We start from the raw sequence: 22,660 nt of genomic DNA, 5'->3' as shown, positions 1-22,660 counted from the left end.
ATTATTCCTCCACCACACAATTGTAACTCTGTTGGTGAAGGTAAAGAAGTCGGAGTCTTTGTGATTAATTCGCTGTTTTCAAAGCTGGAGCTTAACAGAAGAGAAATGAAAATATTTTCATATTTATGTCCTAGAGGGCTGGTTAAACTACAATACACAACCACATGCACTTAAAAAAGACAGAAAATCAAAAGGATGTTCAAAGGATTTGACAAAATAAAATCAAATGAGCTCATCAGCCTATAAAATTTTAATTCTAAATATTCGTTTACAATCTAAGGGAGAGTTCACCTAAATGTCAACTTAGAGCTATAGATGTCGACATTTTTAACTTCAGTGGAATTGATTCACTCCTAATTTGGTTAAAATACAAGAATGTTAAAGATTAGACAAATGTATGTTGTGGTTTTTGATATAAACACAGAAAAATCTTTTAAAAACTATGCTACAGTTAAGTACATTTTCATCATTTTGGTATTTTCTCACTTCTTCATAAATGTATCTCACCACATTTCAGACAGAAATATACACTCTTTTATGCCACTACATTGGCAAAACCACTTTGCATAAGATTTGCATAAAAAATTAATTACTACTAATTATGACACACTGCTGTAGACAAAATTCCATCCACATTGGTCAACAGCAACACTAAGATTCTATTTAAATATTTAATTGGTACAATTAATCATCTGTAATTATCCAATAATACCAATAATATGTATAACACACTTCATAATCAATGCAGTGTATTCAGGCCTTCTTTGTAAAGAGAACTTTTACGGTTAATTCTTGGCACTTTTCATCATGTATGTTCTTGAGTTATTAACCAAAAATGTTAACATCTGATACTTCTTGTTAGTTTTGCTTATTTTGTTTGAATTTAACTGTTTTCTGTTTCTGAATTATGAATGTAAGACTTGAAATGTACTATTTTTATGTTGCTGTTTTGCCACTTTTATCCAAGTAAATGTTTGCATTACTCCCTATTCTTTGTTCTAAAGGTTTTTCAGAAAGTCACACTCTTATTGGATGCTATTGGAAGAACTCCTGTGGACTTAACCGCACTCAGTGAAACTCAGTTTAATGAGGCAGAACTTATTCCCAACACTGAAATCCCCAAACAGCATGTTGTTTCCAGGGGCACACACTCACACAACAAAAAGAACCGTTCTTTTTCATTCTTTTTTGCCTGTGTTTTCCATCTTATTACCAGGCCGTACACACAATCTAGCTTGTCCTTGTTGTTTTGTATTTCCCCTGATATGAGGTTAAATATCCACAATTCGTAATAGATCCTTCTAAGGCAGATGCATGTAGAGATAAGATTTAAAACTGATGATGACTTTCTGTAAGTTAGTGACTATCCATGTTGGAAATGAAATGATAGAATGTCATGAAATCAAAGCTGAACCTCTTACCAAATCTTGTTTGTAGCTCAGGTCCTTTGGATGCTGTAAGGAGCCGGCATTAAACGCTGTCTGTCTCCTGACACTTAAAACACAGGTGCACCACTGAAGGGTGTGTTGCGTTGTGACGATGGCGTTGCCGTCTGACTCCTCTGTGCTGCACAAGGGGGCAGAACAAAGCAGGTTCCTCTTCCACAGGTGTGTGTTCAACTGCAGCTGGTGTGCATGTGTTTGTGTGTATGCCCAACATTACAGACTGTGAAAGCCCACGTGAAAACAGAAAAAAAGACACCAAGCACATGAAGTTACACCCGATTCGTGTTGAACAGGTTATACCTCCACAGTATTTGTTTCTGGATATGTCAACCTCAGGTTCTGTTTAGAATACAACAATGCTTATAATGAATCATATATTTGTTTAAAGGTCAGACAAAAATTTACTTTGGACTTACTTTATTAAACAGCTAATCAAGGATATTTTTTTGTCCTTTGTTGCACCACACCCAACCTGTCCTCATATGTGGACACCAAAATAAGGGTTGACCATAAACAGCTCTGTCGTATGTGAAAAATATGAAAAATAGATGTTATCTCCTCTAAAGAGATACAGATGTCCTCCAGAGAGCTCTACCAATTTGCCTGATGGTCAAAGCTAGAAGTAAAATGTAAACTAGCCATCAAACCGAGTGTTAATTACACACACACACACGCACACGCACACGCACACGCACACGCACACGCACACACACACACACACACACACACACACACACACACACACACACACACACACACACACACACACAGTGATCAAGTTGAACTGGTTTTTGAGCCACAAACAAAAAATGGAACTGAACTGAATTCAGCTTACAGGTTATTCATTCAGAGTCAGTGGAGGCTGACAACAGAAACCCAGCGACTCAGAACTAAAAACATATTCACATTTTGAAGAAATTACACCTCTGCCATATTGTCTTTCAACAAATACACAAATGTGTTGATGAAAACAAGTGTTTTGTGTGTCTATTTCTATGCACACCCTGCAGATATTAAGCTTAAAGATGCACTAAATCATACCTATATGTTAAAAGAATTAATTTGACATTTTGGTAAATATGCTTTGAGGTTCTGGTGGAGAGAAAGATAAATAATAATATTATTTGCACTGAATACAAAGCTATCATTAAGAACTGCTTAGCTTAGCAAAAAGACATACAAAAACATCCATCCATCCATTATCTATACACTGCTTAATCCTCATTAGGGTTGTGGGGGGGCTGGAGTCTATCCCAGCTGACTCAGTTGAAGGCAGGGGACACCCTAGACAGGTCTATCACAGGGCTACATATAGAGACAAACAATCACACTCACATTCTCACCTACAGACAATTTAGAATTACCAATTAACCGCAGCATGTTTTTGGACTGTGGGAGGAAACTGGAGAACCCAGAGAAAACCCACGCATGCACAGTACAGGGAGAACATGCAAACTCCATGCAGAAAGATCCTGGGAAAGCCAGGATGTAAACCAGCGATCTTCTAGCTGCAAGGCGAAAGTGCTAACCACTACACCACTGTCCATTCATCCATCCATCCATCCATCCATCCATCCATCCATCCATCCATCCATCGTCTTCCTCTTGTCCAGGGCTGGGTCATGGAGGCAGCAGATGAAGCAGGTCATTCCAGACGTCCCTCCCCCCAGCAACGCTTTCCAGCTCTTCCTGGGGGATCCCGAGGCGTTCCCAGGCCAGATGAGATGTATAATCCCTCCAGCGAGTTCTGGGTCCCAGGGTCTCCTCCCAGGTGGACGTGTTCAGAAAACCTCCAGAGGATGTCTCCCCGGAGGCATCTGAATCAGATGTCCAAACCAGCTCAACTGGCTCCTTTAGAGGTGAAGGAGTAGCAGCTCTACTCCGAGCTCCCTCTGGATGTCTGAGCTTCTCACTCTATCTCTAAGGCTGAGCCCAGACACCCTACAGAGGAAGCCCATTTCAGCCACTTGTATCCACAATCTTGTTCTTTCGGTCACTACCCAGAGCTCATGACCACAGGTGAGGGTTGGGATGTAGATGGATGGTAAACTGAGATCTTCTCCTTGAGGCTCAGTTCCCTCTTCACCACAACAGTTCAATACAACACCCGCATTACTGCTGATGCCACCAATCCGCCTGTCCATCTCTCGCTCCATTTTCCCTTCACTTGTGAACAAGATCCCGAGATACTTGAACTCCTTCGCTTGGGGAAGCAACTCCCCCCCAACCCAGAGGGAGCAGTCCACCTGTTTCCACCAGAGAACCATGGAGAACCACGTCACTGTGCAGCCCACTATTCTATTCTATTCTATTCTTTCCTTAATTTTTTTAACAGATTTATTTTTTATTTGTTCTTTTATTTATTCCTCCATATATTTACGACATATATTTATTTTTCTTTTTTTCTTTTTACTGATTTGTCTTTTTTATGGCACTCCTGTGATTCCATAATCGGGAGCAGAAATGACGAAGGTAACGTCTGACCCGCCAAATGCCATAATAATAATAATAATAATAATAATAATAATAATAATAAGAAGAAGAAGAAGAAGAAGAAGAAGAAGAAGAAGAAGAAGAAGAAGAAGCTGCCGCTCCGCTAGGTGGCACTGTGGGATTTGTGTCTACTTAATTCGGTTTCCGGTTTTGTGGGAACGGTTTGACCCAAACAAACGCCGGTGAAGGTTCACGTGTGAGGAGAAACTTGTGAGACTGCTGTGTTTCGTGTTCTGTTTACATGTGGTCTTGCGGAGAACCGAGCCGGACCGCTAACCGGTTAGCTGTGTCCCGGCGTTAGGGCACATTATTACACGTTTGTTTTGGCGTCATGTCGCCGTGGTTTAAGTCGTGTCAGCGGTGTTTCCTGCGCAGCTCGGTCCTTCACGGGGGGGTTCAGTGCCTTTCAGCGGTCACCGGCAGACGGGCTGAGCTCCAGCTACACTCCGCTGTTAGTCGCTGCTGCTCCACGGTGCAGGGCCAGGTGAGGGTCCGGTTTGCCCCCAGTCCTACAGGTAAGGTCCTCACCCAAATATACAGCCTGGATATTAAAAATGCTATCCACGGGGTTCCTGCTGGACATTAAAAAGCATTAATAGGCACTAAGTTGATTAAGGAAATTAAGGCCTTAAATGGCATTAAAAGCATTAAATTTGATTCTCAGTGGCATCAAAAATCAAAATCCAGCGAAAACCGTGAACCAAAAACCAAACCCGTGTAATTTGTTGAGTTCACCGTCGTGGCATTAAATTTTTTATTAAAAAGCATTAAATTTGACTGGCTGATTTCTGCAGAAACCCTGTATCCAGGGACCTAGGTAGCAATCCATTAATTCATTATGTGTGTTTTACAGTAGGACAAGAGAGAAGGAAGCTTTAAATGGTACATTGTTTATTTAGTTGTTTGCCAAAAAACATGTGAAAGTGAAACTCCAACTAATATTTTCTCTGGGATTGTCAAACTAGGCAGTCCAAATCTGACCAGTGTTTTATCTGAGGAAGGCAGAGGAGCAACATGTAATAGGTTTTCTTTTATGGAGGACATTCACACACATGGCAGCAGGAAAAGCAACACTTTGCACTGCTGGAATTTTTGAATTAAAATGGCTTTATTGTCATCATACATGGCATGGTGAAAATATAAATAGCTTCCACTGGACGGTGCACAACAAGAAGCAATAAGAAATAAAATATCCACATTAAATAATAATGTCAAATGTACAAAAAATATATATAACAAATATATAACAAAACAATATTACAAATGATGACATTTGCAAAGGAGGCCAGATATATACAATATGTGAGGTAAATGAAATGGAATAAGAACCAGTAGAATAGGATAAATATGTTAGGAAATTGCACGAAAGCAGCAAAAAGTGGCATTGTGCATTCAGGTAGAAGGTGTTTGGAGTTCAGGAGTCTGATGGACCATGGATAGAAACTGTTCCTGAGCCTGTTTGTCCTGCATTTTGAGGATCTCAGTCTCTTCCCTGATGGCAGCAGGATGAACAGCTTCTGGCCAGGGTGTGTGCTGCCTGTCCAGAGCTTTTTGCCTCTGCTGATACAGCAGGAGCTTGCAATGTTCTCCAGAGGTGGGAGAGAGCAGCCGATGATTTTCTCTGCTGTCTTGATAACACTTTTTTTGCACTTTTACAGTTACATTTATTCCACAAGCCACGTTATGCTGGTGTCATTTATAGTGTAGTAATACTGTATATATTCGTTTTTCATTCTTGTATATATTGTACATATTATTGTTATTATAATTATTATCTTTACTGTACATATGGTTAAGTGCTGCTTTGAAAGATGTTTGCTGCTGTAACACTGGAAATTTCCCCTGACGTGGGGAGCAATAAAGGATTATCTTATCTTATATGTAAAGAATAAAATGAGTGAGGGCTGAATTCTGTTTAGCTGCTTCAGTTTCCGGACCCTGGTTTAACACTTGAACCTTACAGGATCTTTGTTAATGTTGTTAGTAGCAGCTGGGCTGTTACTGATATGATAGGGTGAAAAACACAGATGCATCTCTCTCAAATATTCTATATTTCTTTGTTCTGCAGGCTTCTTACACCTCGGGGGTCTTCGAACTGCTCTCTACAATTATATCTTTGCAAAAAAGTATGGAGGCTCATTCATCCTGCGACTGGAGGACACTGACCAGAGCAGACTGGTACCAGGAGCTGCAGAGTCCATAGAGGACATGCTGGAGTGGGCTGGTAGGAAACACTGGTCCACAGACATGTGCTGTTTAAACAACCGGGCCTTTCTGCTTTTAAAGACCACCTAGAAGGTTCCTTTTCGCTTCATGTATTGTGGTGGTTCTTTACTTGGGACCCACTCTGGATAGCAGGAATTACAGGGGTTCATGGAGAGAGGGCTAAAATAAGTTAATACTGACTTTTTGAGAGAATCCTTATTATCTATGTATTTTTGCATGTTTTGAATGTACACATAGAGTACTTTCATAATGGAACCATGTATATAAAGCCACTTGATAGAACCAAACAAAGCGTAAGATTTGACAGTAGTACCTGGTGTATGGATTCACTCAGACCTCTGATGGAGGGGGTCAACAACCAACCCAAGCTACTGAACCATACCAAATGCTGGTGGCTGTCTTGAAGAGAATTTGACAAATGTGCTAATTGTAAAATTGTCTAATGAAAGAATGACTCTTGGGACCTGTAAGTGAAGATCTATGAGTGTTTTGAGAATTTTTTTTCAGTAAACTTAATGATCTGAATGTGGGATATTAGGGTAAAATGCATTGCTCTTCACCATTTCAAACTGAATGAAAGCATGCATCGCGAAACTGTCATTGTGGTTCACTCATCTGGACAATGTTAACTTTGAAGCTTTGTCATCACCGGATGATTTTTGGAGCGAGAACAACGTGTTAAAAGCTGTCTTACGGATCTCAGTTGAATGCACATGCAGATTTTGGAGTGTTTCCCTGAAAATCAAGCAAAGTTTAGCACAGCAGAGTGGAACAGAAATTGTTTTGCAGTGACAAAGTTGAAAGGAATGCCAGCTGTTGATAGATGTTGGAACTTGTGTGGCTGTTAAGCAGAGGCTAGTGGAGGAGTTACCAGCTGAATTTTGGATATCAGTGCAAGATGAAGTCAGAGGACTGAATCAGCATAGTAGTAAAACATCTTTTCCCATTTGCATTACCTCATGTACCTGAAAAATGTCTTGTGTGACAATAGGTGGATTAAATTTCTATACACTCTTAAACTGCTTAGGTGGGATGAACCGCTGATCTGAAAGGTTGTTCTAGTCCATAATGTTAGGTTAAAGAATCAATATCAGTGAAGACCAAAATAAGTAAAAATCTCTCTTTAAAAGTTTGCCAAGTTGTCATCTGTACAACCTCAGCTTATTTTGTCTTGCAGGTATACCTCCAGACGAGAGTCCTCGTCAAGGCGGGACAGCGGGTCCATACCTGCAGTCTCAGAGACTGGACCTATACAGTCAGACAGCCCAGCAGCTAGTGCAGAGTGGTCACGCCTACTACTGTTTCTGCAGCTCTCAGAGGCTGGAACTACTGAAAAAAGAGGCTTTAAGGACTGGACAGACTCCAAGGTAACTGAAAACCGGAAGAGACACACTGGTGTCACATAATCCCTCAGAGTTTGAAGAAAACACACAGATGTCTGCCTGTTTTTAGCGCTGACTGTGTTTCTTTGTCCCTCCAGGTATGACAACAGGTGTCGTCACCTGCGGCTCGACCAGGTCCAGGATAAACTGGCTCAGGGAGCATCGCATGTGATCCGATTTCGTCTGGAAGCTGGGGTCGAGCCTTTTCAGGATCTGATCTTTGGATGGAATCGTCATGAAGTGGCACAGGTCAGATGTGTGGTAATTTCACACTCTTTCAGTGCGGCTAGAAGATTTACGCATCATTTTAGGCATGAAGAACATCAATTCACCCTCTCCAAGATAGTCTGAAAAGCTGTTTTTGTGTATTTTTGACATTAGATTTTACTCCATTTCATATGAATTCAAGATCGCTGACATTGCAAACACCTTACAGGGACCCTGCATTAGCGGCTGAAAGTTGGACCAGAAATTCTATGAGTTGTGTCTGGCTTCACTGTTCAGTCCATCCATTTGTCACGTTTCTCTGGCTCATCCCCAGTTCTCCCATTCTCTCATCTTGCTTTTCATACCCTCTGTCCTCTCTGCTTAGGTGGAGGGGGACCCAGTGGTGATAAAAGCAGATGGTTTTCCCACGTATCACCTCGCTAACATAGTAGATGATCATTACATGAAGATCAGCCATGTGCTGCGGGGTTCTGAGTGGCTCATCTCCACCTCCAAACATCTCCTCATGTACCGGGCTCTTGGATGGAAGCCGCCCACCTTCGGACATCTGCCACTTCTGATGAACAAAGATGGCAGTAAACTATCCAAGAGACAGGGGGACATATTCATTCAAAGCTTCCAGAAAGATGGGATCCTGCCGGAGGCTCTGCTGGATATCACAACAAACTGTGGATCTGGATTCAACAGTGAGTGATAGATGAATCGGTAAAAAGTCCTTGGGAAACAAAGAAATGTTCTAAGTAAAGAGAAAAAAAATAGCATGTTGTGTTTACCGTGATTATAATGCAATTATCATGTTAAAAAATTAACCTTGATGAATCAGCTACAAAAAGATCTGAAAAATATAAATAAACATTTATAACTAATATGTGCCTGTATTTCCATGTAGCTCATCGAATCGGGCGGAGGATAGATGAACTGATATCTGAGTTTAATCCTTCAAAGATCACAACTCATTCTGCTTTGTTAGACCTGGAAAAACTTCCAGAGTTCAACAGGTAAGTCAAAAATGTTTCTTTAAATTTATCTCTCTCAGTTTAGTTATCTGTTCTGTTTGTTTCAGACTCATTTGATTCTAAAGCCAAAGCTTTCAAGTCGACATCACAGAAACATCTCATTTAAAAATTGTTGTGATCGCGGCATGCACAGCTTATAGTACGTTAAGGGTCTGTTCAACCAAATTAGAAAAAAAAAGGATTTTCCCAGTGATCTCCTGTGAAATGTAGCCATGCTGAAGGCTTTTGTTTAATTTGTCTAGGTTGTGAGAAGTCTGTCCTCTGCCCAACAAAATGCAGACAAATGGAAATGTGTTTGTGATGCTCAAAGCATTCAAAGATTTCATTTAAAGATAAAAACTAGATACAGTGCCATGCCCTGCAGTCTTCTGACAAGCTCAGTTCTTATATGAGCCTCTGTTCATGGGTTGGTTTATTTCAGTTCAGGTTACCAGCATAGCCATTCCTCTGGTGCCATCCTCAGGCCAAAATATTTAGAGACACCGTTTCAGGCTTTGTTTTCTTTCTGGGACAGCAGACATGGAGCCTCCACCAGCTACGACCACAGACAGTCTACTTGTGAGGGAAGAATGCAAATTAACATGATCTAAATTGCGATTGTCCCGTGTTTGTCAGACAGCTCACCTCTGTTGACTTATAATATTGACAAATCTTCTTACAAATAACAACAGTAATTAAGTAGTTTTTGTTTTTGTGAAGGTCATATTTACGGTTCATACTTAATTATTCTCTCCGTGACTTTGTCAGAATCCACCTGCAGCAGCAAATTGAAGACGAGGAGCAATGCAGTCTGCTGGTAAAAGACCTGCAAGGACAAATCCAGCAGGTTCACACAACAGAGATTCAGGATAAAGAAGTGCTACATGAGGATTATATCAGGCGTGTGCTACACCTTCGTAAGGTAGCTATAACAAGGGTACATTTTACCAGCATTTAACAGTATGCTCATATTTTTATGTGCTAACATGGTAAATGTTATCGTGTTTATATTATAAGCATATGAGAGTGTATGAGATGTCAAAGCACAGCGACCACACTGAGGATAAACCCTTTTGTTTCAAGAATCAGGGACATTTTACATACCTCTTTAGGAAAGTTGTGTACATTGTACATCTCTGATACAGACTGTAAAAGTGTTTTTGTTTGATATTATTCTTTTAAGCAGGTAGATATATTAAAGTAGAAGTCAAGCCGCTAAATCACTTAAAATGTTGTGGTTTTCAAAGTTATGGAGCTAATTGAAATGTAGCAGATTCATATATATATATATATATATATATATATATATATATATATATATATATATATATATATATATATATATATATATATATATATATATATGTAATATTTTCATAATCTGACCCTGTGTAAATGGGGAAACCATCATATTGAAGTATTGAAGTGTTGTGACAGTGTTGAGAAAGTTCTAAAAATCTTCCTAAATCAGTTCCTTTTAACCACTATCTATTCTTACAGGGAAGCTGCTGTGGTTTCTTGTGTGTGTCCCTGTCATTGTTCTCCTGTCTCTCTAGTAATACTGAAACTATCCTCTTCTCTCTTCACAGGGTCACATATCCTCCCTGAAGGAGCTGGTAAGCCCTCTTTACTCTTACCTTTGGGTGCGTCCTTCCTTCTCCAGCCAGCAGGTGGCAGCACTCACTGCAGAGGCCCAGCATATTGCTTCTTTAGTGCTGAGGTGTGTATTTTTAAAAAGTCTCCAACTGCATATTTCACTTCACCTTACAGCTGTAGTGTTTTAGCAGGATTATGAATGTTTGTGTATTTTCTCTGTTCTCCCTTTATATGCTGCCACATGGGTCAATTATAGAAAACATAATATGACATTCAGATTTATCTATCAGTGCAACCAACAGAAAGTGAGGCACAAAGTAGTGTTACTAGCTAAATTAGGGACATTAAGAAGTGGCTGTCATCCAACTTTTTACTTTTAAATGAGGACAAAACTGAATGCATTGTGTTTGGGGGTACTGATACTGATGGGGTGATATTTGACAGAGACTTGAAATTTAACAAACAAATTGACACTGTTGTCAGAACAAGTTTCTTTCAATTGCACCTTTTAGCCAAAGTCAAGCCTTTTTTGAACCGGACCGACCTTGAAAAAGCCATTCATGCTTTTATGAATTTTAGACTGGACTACTGCAATGCACTTTACATTGGCATCTCCCAGTCATCTATCAGCTGCCTGCAACTCGTGCAAAATGCTGCAGCGCGTCTTTTAACAAATACCCCCGGATGTGAGCACATCACCCTAGTCCTTTACGATCTGCACTGGCTTCCAGTCCAGTCAAGAATTCTTTTCAAACTTTTGTTTGTTTTTAAAGCTCTTAACGATCTTGCTCCACTGTAATTATCTGAGCTTTTAACTTTAAAGGACCGAAAAAGAGCTCTGAGGTCTTCCAGTCAGGTCTTCCAGGTCTAAATACAAACACTGGGGCAACCAGGCGTTCTCTGTAGAACCTGGGCTCTGGAACAAGCTCCACCATCACTGACCTGGGTCTTTTTAAATCAAAACTCAAAACCTTCCTGTTAAAATGGTTTTTTATACATAGCGGCATGGTGACATTTTATTACTTTTATTTCTTTTAGATGTTATATTTTAGTGCTGTTTTGTTGCTGTTTATTTTATTCTTTCACGGGCTGCACAGTGGTGTGGTGGTTAGCACTTTCACCTTGCAGCGAGAGGATCCCTGATCTGCGTCCCGTCCTTCCTGGGATCTTTCTGCATGGAGTTTGTGTGTTCTCCCTGTGGTACTCCTCCAGGTACTACGGTTTCCTCCCACAGTCCAAAAATATGCTGAGGTTAATTGATTATTCTAAATTTGCCCGTAGGTGTGAATGTGACTGTTTGTCCTGCCTTAAGTTACTGTATTGTTTTTAAGTTATTCTCTTGTTTTCACTGTGAAGCACTTTGGTCTCCCTTTGGGCTGTTGTGAAGGGTTATAAAAATAAACTTTGATTTGATTTAGGTTGATAGAGGAGCGAGGTGAGGAGCTGTCAGTGGATCGGCTTGGTAAAGACCTGAAGAATATGGCTAAGCAGACTAAAGCCACCAAATACAGAGAGGTGATGAAGCTGTTACGTCTGGCTCTCAGCGGTCTGCAGGTACATAAACATGCCATCTACTGTGTGTTCTCATGATGGTACCAGTACTAATCGTAGTAATGCCAACTCTAAAGGATTTCCTTTCTGAAACCGGTTTATCAGACTCTGTAGCTGTGGAACTTAACCTCAAACTAACTTCAACCAAGAGCCTCACCAGCGGTTCTGTTTGTGCGATGAGTCATTCTTCACACATCGCCAGCTTTGTGTTACTAAATCATTTGCCGACTAAGTCATCTGCCTTCCACTTTTCCTGATAATAACAAATTTAAAAAGGCATTTCATAGTTGGCTGCTGCTTTCATCATCACCTACAGATGAAGCTGGTGTTTGCTGAATGAAGTCTGACAGATGCTGGGATTATATTGTCTGTTATGGAATATTTAAGCTAAGTGATGCCTTCTTACAGGTCTTCTACTACTCCCTGTCAAAAAAGTTAATATAAAGCCTTTTGTGACTCCACAATGACTTGCAGGAAGTCTCATAAGTTACCTTATAATGTTAACTGAAAATTACTAACATCTGTAGGTAATGTAGGCTGCAGGTTTTGTCTATTAAGGTGAGTGTGAGAAATTAAAAAAATATCTTTGATACAACAAGAGCCATGTTGAATAGGTTAAATACTCTTCAATGCTAAACTCCGTTATTCAAGCCAAATGAGGTTACGCAGTGGCGATTCAGCCTATCAGCGCCAAGCAAACCTCTCTGTTTCGCAGTATACCAGAGTTTTAAATCCGTTGTCTGTGGCACCATTCCCACACTGGGGCAGCAGTAGTTTTGTGTCAACAAGCAATGGTTGAGCTGAACCTAAGCAACGGACATGGAGTGGTTTACAACAACAACAAGGAGTATGGTGGGAAAACCTAGGAAGAGTGCAAAAACATCATCTGTCCCAGATAAGACAAGAAACCCAGTGTTTAGAACAATGTCTACAGTCTAAAAAAGAAAATGATTGATGTTGAGGCAGATGTCACCGGTACGTATTGACAGTGTTTGTGTAAGATAGTGAGATAGATAGTCTGTATGTATTATCAGATTCTAATAATATATTTATTTTGCTTGTATAGCGCTTTTCAAAATACTCAGACACTTTACATAGTTACATTATAAAATCAGAAAACATTAAAACAGGAACATCATAAAACAAGTCATAAAACACATCATAAAAATAAATTAGCATTATGTATCTTAAAAGCAGTTCTGAACCGGTGGATCGTGATGACTGATTTGAAAGTGGTCAGGCCAGTTTAATCACGGCTGTGCTGGGGTAGGGAGTTCCAGACTGTGGGGGCAGATATGGAGAAGGTTCTGTACCCCCAGATTATTACACTGACGTCTGTGACCGGCCTTTTCTTTTTTGCTCCACCTGGATTCTTCTCATCCTCTGGCTCACAGTTGTCTCCTCTGTTGTTCAACAAGTAGTTTTTCTTTGTGTTTAGTTCCACCAAACATGTCGGAAACATTCAAAATAGATAACCCCTTTAAAACTCTGTGTGCCAGCAGAAGTTGTTTTGCTTGAAGAGTTGTGTTTTGCACAGACTAATCATAGCAAAAGTCATGTAATCAGTACCAGAGGTGGTCATTAATTCAGCGTGTAGTCAGCCTCTGCTCTAAATAGCTGCAGTAAACTCTGACCTTACTGTCATTATTGTTATGTTTTTGACATTTTCCTGTGACTTCAACCAGTTCCCTTATTAATTACAAGAACTTGCAGTTGTGGTGTGTCCTTTAAGTATCATCATATATGTTTTTTTTTTTTTTTTAGCACCAGATAGATTTGACACTTCAGTTGAGTACCACACAATGTCAAGTCCATTGGTTTTGCACTTTTTGAAAGAGGCCCTGTAAATCTTTAAAGTGTTGCTTAAACAACCTTTGTCAAAGTCCACACAGTCATGTCTGTAGTGGTTAAATCTCTCAAACCACCAGAATGTACTGAAACAGAGTTTGGGCTTTTTTATTGTAGCAGCCAGCCTTCTTCAATGTAACTCTAAGAGTCCACGTAGATTGGAACAGAGTTTTTGTCAGGGTAAATAATGTCTAAAACAAAGCTAGACAAATCAGACAAAACATTTCTGGCATTTCTGTATTTTTTTATGATGTTAAAATCAGTAAAAACGTAAATGACAAAAGTCACATCAGACAGAAAATCCAGACTTTCACTCTACGTCTCAGTAACACTGACTGCACTCTTATTACTCAAACCAGCAAAGATGTTTTGCTTTGCTGGATGTCCTGAGCCCTGTGTTTGCTTGGGTACTGTTTTGTCTATATCAAGAACAGACCTTGCACTATAATGTTTTAAGAGACTCTGAGCAACTAATAACATCCATCAGTGTTCTTTTTTTTGAAGCATACTTTCAGTTCTGTAATTTTTTACCTCTAAACTGTATTTTTCAACTGCACCTCAGCACATCTAGTCACATTTTGCTGCAGTAATTAAAAAACATTCAGCTGCACGTGTCTCTTTCTTCCGTCCATGTCATGACGAAGCTAAACCCTAAAATGGAACGTTTAAAATAATAGTAATGACTAAAGGCTCAGAAGTCCAACAGTGACTCAGTCACTACAGTCATAGCATAAAACAGTCAAATATTGAGGCAGGGATATAAAAAGAGGAAGTTGTTTGTGATTGCCGTTCACAGAGGATGTCTGGTTTGATTATGCTGCTTCACTGACCTCTGATCCTGTGTTTCTCTCTGACCTTTAGCAAGGTCCCAGTGTCGCTGAGATGATGGTGTCTCTGGGACCTGCAGAGATCAGTCATCGATTCCAGAAGCTTCTGCAGCTTTCAGACAATAATTAAAGACTGAGCTGTCTGTCTGTCACCACATCGCCTTACATTCACTCTGCTGACTGAAGGGAACCTGAAGACAACAGCTTCTGTACGTTGAAAACAACATGCTTTACCTCCCAAGTGGTGATTCTGCTAAAAGTAAACGGGCTGCACTGGAAATGAACTCTTCTCCTCTGATATGTTGAGTAATACTTGAATTAATACAAATATTTTATAAACTAACTTTATGAACATTATCTGTTTATTTTTTCGTTACTGTGAGGCTTTAAGGACCACGTGACCCCATGCACACACAGATGGGAAGTACCTTGGTATTTTTTATGCAAATGAACTTGTGCATTTCTTGAGAAAAACTGTTTTAACGAACTCTTGTTTACAGATGTATTGCACTGTCAAAAGGGGAAAACCTCCAGTTCAAATGTGGAAAAAGTCATGCAAATACATGGACACGAAAACAAAAATTGTGCTGGGTGATTGTGATCAAAGAAAAAGAAGTCCTCATGTTCATTTCTATTGGCTCCTTCTCATGCACATTTACTCCAGTAGGTGCTAAATTAAATAATAAGCTCATAAAATAGGATTATCTAACTACACAAAAGTATCGAAAGCCATGAAAAAGAGCTCCGTTACAGCTAGCCACAACGTTAAAATGCTACTTGCACATTAATGCATCAGGATGAACAAGTAATGCCATAATGCACTAACGAAATGACCTTGTAATGCTCACATCGGCCAGTGAGTGTTGATGTAAATTATATTAGATGTTTTTGAAACATCAGAGGTTCATGATGCTGCTGAATGACCACAGTCAGTTATTTATATATTAGTACAGGTTCATTTTCATCTGAGCAAATATTACATTTTGATTAACCAGGTATGTTGCTGTTTGTAGTCATTGAACTAATTTTAGGTATTTTATTCCTGTTAGATCATTTTATCTACAACATGTCTTCTTTTGTAAGCCCATCAAAGGTTTTGAATGTAAAATCTAATTTTTTTGAAGTGACTAGTAAGTAAATCTGTCAAATAAACACAGAAGGAGTATAAAAAAAGCATAGCATAGAAATACTCAAAATACCTCAAATGTCAATATAATTTGTTTACTTACTTTTCACCAGTGGTAACTTTTCATATGAGTTTTTATGTAGGACTACAGCGAATACTTTAGCCTCCATTTTACTATCCCATACAGTAGTACATGCTGTGTTTACCATAGAGGTAGTACAGCTACTTAAAAGAGTACCATGGCAGTTGTACTCACATCAGCTGGGACCACAGTAGTACCAGTACTTTAACTGTGTAGTTACCACAGTATTTCAGCAGTGTTATGTTAGTTACTGTAGAACTATACTACTACTATGGTATAATACAGGTGTATAGCCTTTAGAGGTACCACAACAGGTAAAAGCAGAGTCATATTGAGGACTTTGGTGCATTTAAGTACTGTTTCACTTGGGAGGGTACCATAGTAAAGTAAATAAACACTGTGCTCACAGGTGTCAGAGTACTACATTGCAGTTTATGTAGTACCATGTGTGCTTCCACATTAGAGCTGCAAAGAGAGAATCTCTGAATATCTGTCATGTACCAGGTTGAACTGCTGATACTTTTTGTATTTTTTAACCCACAGTTTTTCAGGTATACTTACTCATTTTAACATCTACATCACTACATGCAAGTATTCATATTTGACATTATTAACATCCTTAAGTAGAAATACTAATACTACACTGTAAAAAATACTCCATTACAAGTAAAATAATCGCATTATAAATGCTGCTTAAATATTTAAGTATTTTCAGCAAAATGTCCTTGAAGTAGCAAAAGTGAAAGTGCTGAATTCAGAGAAATGTACCCTGCGACTGTTCTACAGTTCACTGAGGTCTGCAACTACGTTCTCCTTCTAACTTAATCTGCTGATCAGTCCACTAATTGATTACATTGTTAAAGATAAAATGGTGAGAAAAGTCCATCACAACGAGCTTGTCAGTCAAAACCTCAAAATATTCCATTCAGACATTGACAAAACAGTTACACAATATTCTGTTGGTAGTTTTCAAAGCAGTGTATTTTAAAAGTTCTGTATAGGTTTATTTTAAGTGACTGGGGAGTCTTACAGAAAAAGTGAATTAACCCTTGTGCTGTCCTGTGGGTCAAATTGACCGTTTTAAAATTTGAAAATGTGGGGAAAAAAAACAAAACAAAACATTTTCACAGTGAAAATTTCCACATTTTCAACATTTTGGGGAAATTTTTGAACATTTTTTGGTGGAAAAAAAGAAATGTAAAACAATGTTTGTTTGTTTTTTTTTTTTTAAAGAACATTCACAAAAAAAATCAACCAAAATCCAGCGAATTTCGCTGGACTTTGGTTGATTTTTATGTGAATGTTCTTAAAGAAAAAAAAACAAACAAACATTGTTTTACATTTCTTTTTTTCCACCAAAAAATGTTCAAAAATTTCCCCAAAATGTTGAAAATGTGGAAATTTTCACTGTGAAAATGTTTTGTTTTGTTTTTTTTCCCCACATTTTCAAATTTTAAAACGGTCAATTTGACCCACAGGACAGCACAAGGGTTAATTCACTTTTTCTGTAAGACTCCCCAGTCACTTAAAATAAACCTATACAGAACTTTTAAAATACACTGCTTGAAAACTACCAACAGAATATTGTGTAACTGTTTTGTCAATGTCTGAATGGAATATTTTGAGGTTTTGACTGACAAGCTCGTTGTGATGGACTTTTCTCACCATTTTATCTTTAACAATGTAATCAATTAGTGGACTGATCAGCAGATTAAGTTAGAAGGAGAACGTAGTTGCAGACCTCAGTGAACTGTAGAACAGTCGCAGGGTACATTTCTCTGAATTCAGCACTTTCACTTTTGCTACTTCAAGGACATTTTGCTGAAAATACTTAAATATTTAAGCAGCATTTATAATGCGATTATTTTACTTGTAATGGAGTATTTTTTACAGTGTAGTATTAGTATTTCTACTTAAGGATGTTAATAATGTCAAATATGAATACTTGCATGTAGTGATGTAGATGTTAAAATGAGTAGTATACCTGAAAACTGTGGGTTAAAAAATACAAAAAGTATCAGCAGTTCAACCTGGTACATGACAGATATTCAGAGATTCTCTCTTTGCAGCTCTAATGTGGAAGCACACATGGTACTACATAAACTGCAATGTAGTACTCTGACACCTGTGAGCACAGTGTTTATTTACTTTACTATGGTACCCTCCCAAGTGAAACAGTACTTAAATGCACCAAAGTCCTCAATATGACTCTGCTTTTACCTGTTGTGGTACCTCTAAAGGCTATACACCTGTATTATACCATAGTAGTAGTATAGTTCTACAGTAACTAACATAACACTGCTGAAATACTGTGGTAACTACACAGTTAAAGTACTGGTACTACTGTGGTCCCAGCTGATGTGAGTACAACTGCCATGGTACTCTTTTAAGTAGCTGTACTACCTCTATGGTAAACACAGCATGTACTACTGTATGAATAGTAAAATGGAGGCTAAAGTATTCGCTGTAGTCCTACATAAAAACTCATATGAAAAGTTACCACTGGTGAAAAGTAAGTAAACAATTATATTGACATTTGAGGTATTTTGAGTATTTCTATGCTATGCTTTTTTTATACTCCTTCTGTGTTTTATTTGACAGATTTACTTACTAGTCACTTCAAAAAAATTAGATTTTACATTCAAAACCTTGATGGGCTTACAAAAGAAGACATGTTGTAGATAAAATGATCTAACAGGAATAAAATACCTAAAATTAGTTCAATGACTACAAACAGCAACATACCTGGTTAATCAAAATGTAATATTTGCTCAGATGAAAATGAACCTGTACTAATATATAAATAACTGACTGTGGTCATTCAGCAGCATCATGAACCTCTGATGTTTCAAAAACATCTAATAAATTTACATCAACACTCACTGGCCGATGTGAGCATTACAAGGTCATTTCGTTAGTGCATTATGGCATTACTTGTTCATCCTGATGCATTAATGTGCAAGTAGCATTTTAACGTTGTGGCTAGCTGTAACGGAGCTCTTTTTCATGGCTTTCGATACTTTTGTGTAGTTAGATAATCCTATTTTATGAGCTTATTATTTAATTTAGCACCTACTGGAGTAAATGTGCATGAGAAGGAGCCAATAGAAATGAACATGAGGACTTCTTTTTCTTTGATCACAATCACCCAGCACAATTTTTGTTTTCGTGTCCATGTATTTGCATGACTTTTTCCACATTTGAACTGGAGGTTTTCCCCTTTTGACAGTGCAATACATCTGTAAACAAGAGTTCGTTAAAACAGTTTTTCTCAAGAAATGCACAAGTTCATTTGCATAAAAAATACCAAGGTACTTCCCATCTGTGTGTGCATGGGGTCACGTGGTCCTTAAAGCCTCACAGTAACGAAAAAATAAACAGATAATGTTCATAAAGTTAGTTTATAAAATATTTGTATTAATTCAAGTATTACTCAACATATCAGAGGAGAAGAGTTCATTTCCAGTGCAGCCCGTTTACTTTTAGCAGAATCACCACTTGGGAGGTAAAGCATGTTGTTTTCAACGTACAGAAGCTGTTGTCTTCAGGTTCCCTTCAGTCAGCAGAGTGAATGTAAGGCGATGTGGTGACAGACAGACAGCTCAGTCTTTAATTATTGTCTGAAAGCTGCAGAAGCTTCTGGAATCGATGACTGATCTCTGCAGGTCCCAGAGACACCATCATCTCAGCGACACTGGGACCTTGCTAAAGGTCAGAGAGAAACACAGGATCAGAGGTCAGTGAAGCAGCATAATCAAACCAGACATCCTCTGTGAACGCAATCACAAACAACTTCCTCTTTTTTATATCCCTGCCTCAATATTTGACTGTTTTATGCTATGACTGTAGTGACTGAGTCACTGTTGGACTTCTGAGCCTTTAGTCATTACTATTATTTTAAACGTTCCATTTTAGGGTTTAGCTTCGTCATGACATGGACGGAAGAAAGAGACACGTGCAGCTGAATGTTTTTTAATTACTGCAGCAAAATGTGACTAGATGTGCTGAGGTGCAGTTGAAAAATACAGTTTAGAGGTAAAAAAATTACAGAACTGAAAGTATGCTTCAAAAAAAAGAACACTGATGGATGTTATTAGTTGCTCAGAGTCTCTTAAAACATTATAGTGCAAGGTCTGTTCTTGATATAGACAAAACAGTACCCAAGCAAACACAGGGCTCAGGACATCCAGCAAAGCAAAACATCTTTGCTGGTTTGAGTAATAAGAGTGCAGTCAGTGTTACTGAGACGTAGAGTGAAAGTCTGGATTTTCTGTCTGATGTGACTTTTGTCATTTACGTTTTTACTGATTTTAACATCATAAAAAAATACAGAAATGCCAGAAATGTTTTGTCTGATTTGTCTAGCTTTGTTTTAGACATTATTTACCCTGACAAAAACTCTGTTCCAATCTACGTGGACTCTTAGAGTTACATTGAAGAAGGCTGGCTGCTACAATAAAAAAGCCCAAACTCTGTTTCAGTACATTCTGGTGGTTTGAGAGATTTAACCACTACAGACATGACTGTGTGGACTTTGACAAAGGTTGTTTAAGCAACACTTTAAAGATTTACAGGGCCTCTTTCAAAAAGTGCAAAACCAATGGACTTGACATTGTGTGGTACTCAACTGAAGTGTCAAATCTATCTGGTGCTAAAAAAAAAAAAAAAAACATATATGATGATACTTAAAGGACACACCACAACTGCAAGTTCTTGTAATTAATAAGGGAACTGGTTGAAGTCACAGGAAAATGTCAAAAACATAACAATAATGACAGTAAGGTCAGAGTTTACTGCAGCTATTTAGAGCAGAGGCTGACTACACGCTGAATTAATGACCACCTCTGGTACTGATTACATGACTTTTGCTATGATTAGTCTGTGCAAAACACAACTCTTCAAGCAAAACAACTTCTGCTGGCACACAGAGTTTTAAAGGGGTTATCTATTTTGAATGTTTCCGACATGTTTGGTGGAACTAAACACAAAGAAAAACTACTTGTTGAACAACAGAGGAGACAACTGTGAGCCAGAGGATGAGAAGAATCCAGGTGGAGCAAAAAAGAAAAGGCCGGTCACAGACGTCAGTGTAATAATCTGGGGGTACAGAACCTTCTCCATATCTGCCCCCACAGTCTGGAACTCCCTACCCCAGCACAGCCGTGATTAAACTGGCCTGACCACTTTCAAATCAGTCATCACGATCCACCGGTTCAGAACTGCTTTTAAGATACATAATGCTAATTTATTTTTATGATGTGTTTTATGACTTGTTTTATGATGTTCCTGTTTTAATGTTTTCTGATTTTATAATGTAACTATGTAAAGTGTCTGAGTATTTTGAAAAGCGCTATACAAGCAAAATAAATATATTATTAGAATCTGATAATACATACAGACTATCTATCTCACTATCTTACACAAACACTGTCAATACGTACCGGTGACATCTGCCTCAACATCAATCATTTTCTTTTTTAGACTGTAGACATTGTTCTAAACACTGGGTTTCTTGTCTTATCTGGGACAGATGATGTTTTTGCACTCTTCCTAGGTTTTCCCACCATACTCCTTGTTGTTGTTGTAAACCACTCCATGTCCGTTGCTTAGGTTCAGCTCAACCATTGCTTGTTGACACAAAACTACTGCTGCCCAGTGTGGGAATGGTGCCACAGACAACGGATTTAAAACTCTGGTATACTGCGAAACAGAGAGGTTTGCTTGGCGCTGATAGGCTGAATCGCCACTGCGTAACCTCATTTGGCTTGAATAACGGAGTTTAGCATTGAAGAGTATTTAACCTATTCAACATGGCTCTTGTTGTATCAAAGATATTTTTTAATTTCTCACACTCACCTTAATAGACAAAACCTGCAGCCTACATTACCTACAGATGTTAGTAATTTTCAGTTAACATTATAAGGTAACTTATGAGACTTCCTGCAAGTCATTGTGGAGTCACAAAAGGCTTTATATTAACTTTTTTGACAGGGAGTAGTAGAAGACCTGTAAGAAGGCATCACTTAGCTTAAATATTCCATAACAGACAATATAATCCCAGCATCTGTCAGACTTCATTCAGCAAACACCAGCTTCATTGTAGGTGATGATGAAAGCAGCAGCCAACTATGAAATGCCTTTTTAAATTTGTTATTATCAGGAAAAGTGGAAGGCAGATGACTTAGTCGGCAAATGATTTAGTAACACAAAGCTGGCGATGTGTGAAGAATGACTCATCGCACAAACAGAACCGCTGGTGAGGCTCTTGGTTGAAGTTAGTTTGAGGTTAAGTTCCACAGCTACAGAGTCTGATAAACGGTTTCAGAAAGGAAATCCTTTAGAGTTGGCATTACTACGATTAGTACTGGTACCATCATGAGAACACAGTAGATGGCATGTTTATGTACCTGCAGACCGCTGAGAGCCAGACGTAACAGCTTCATCCTCTCTGTATTTGGTGGCTTTAGTCTGCTTAGCCATATTTTCAGGTCTTTACCAAGCCGATCCACTGACAGCTCCTCACCTCGCTCCTCTATCAACCTAAATCAAATCAAAGTTTATTTTTATCCCTTCACAACAGCCCAAAGGGAGACCAAAGTGCTTCACAGTGAAAAACAAGAGAATAACTTAAAAACAATACAGTAACTTAAGGCAGGACAAACAGTCACATTCACACCTACGGGCAAATTAGAATAATCAATTAACCTCAGCATATTTTTGGACTGTGGGAGGAAACCGTAGTACCTGGAGGAGTACCACAGGGAGAACACACAAACTCCATGCAGAAAGATCCAGGAAGGACGGGACGCAGATCAGGGATCCTCTCGCTGCAAGGTGAAAGTGCTAACCACCACACCACTG

General features: G+C 38.8%; 2 protein-coding genes and 1 long non-coding RNA gene across 4 annotated transcripts in view; 1 reads left to right on the top strand and 2 right to left on the bottom strand.

Moving 5' to 3' along the window:
* Positions 1-1,607, bottom strand: part of LOC111588137 (uncharacterized) — a 56,805-nt gene extending 55,198 nt beyond the window's left edge. For both annotated transcript variants that reach the window (XM_023298312.3, XM_023298313.3), the window contains exon 1: positions 1,422-1,607. The gene's annotated coding sequence lies outside the window, so the exon portion shown is untranslated. The remainder of the gene's footprint in view (positions 1-1,421) is intronic.
* A 2,472-nt stretch (positions 1,608-4,079) lies between these two features.
* On the top strand, positions 4,080-14,934 carry ears2 (glutamyl-tRNA synthetase 2, mitochondrial). The gene is made up of 10 exons (XM_023298315.3): positions 4,080-4,453; positions 6,007-6,162; positions 7,342-7,531; positions 7,645-7,795; positions 8,139-8,460; positions 8,664-8,772; positions 9,538-9,691; positions 10,359-10,489; positions 11,784-11,919; positions 14,626-14,934. The coding sequence occupies exons 1-10, from the start codon at positions 4,270-4,272 to the stop codon at positions 14,719-14,721; spliced, it is 1,629 nt and encodes a 542-aa protein (XP_023154083.2). The 5' UTR covers positions 4,080-4,269; the 3' UTR covers positions 14,722-14,934.
* A 4,261-nt stretch (positions 14,935-19,195) lies between these two features.
* Positions 19,196-22,243, bottom strand: LOC129348782 (uncharacterized). The gene is made up of 2 exons (XR_008601477.1): positions 22,207-22,243; positions 19,196-19,504 (listed from the first exon to the last, which is right to left on the bottom strand). It is a non-coding gene; the product is annotated as an uncharacterized LOC129348782 (long non-coding RNA).
* Between the last annotated feature and the right edge of the window lie 417 nt (positions 22,244-22,660).

This window comes from Amphiprion ocellaris, chromosome 4 (genome assembly GCF_022539595.1).
Source record: "Amphiprion ocellaris isolate individual 3 ecotype Okinawa chromosome 4, ASM2253959v1, whole genome shotgun sequence".
NCBI classification, from domain to species: Eukaryota; Metazoa; Chordata; class Actinopteri; family Pomacentridae; genus Amphiprion; species Amphiprion ocellaris.
Note: the sequence above shows the minus strand (reverse complement) of the source record. Positions and strands in the feature narration are given on the sequence as shown.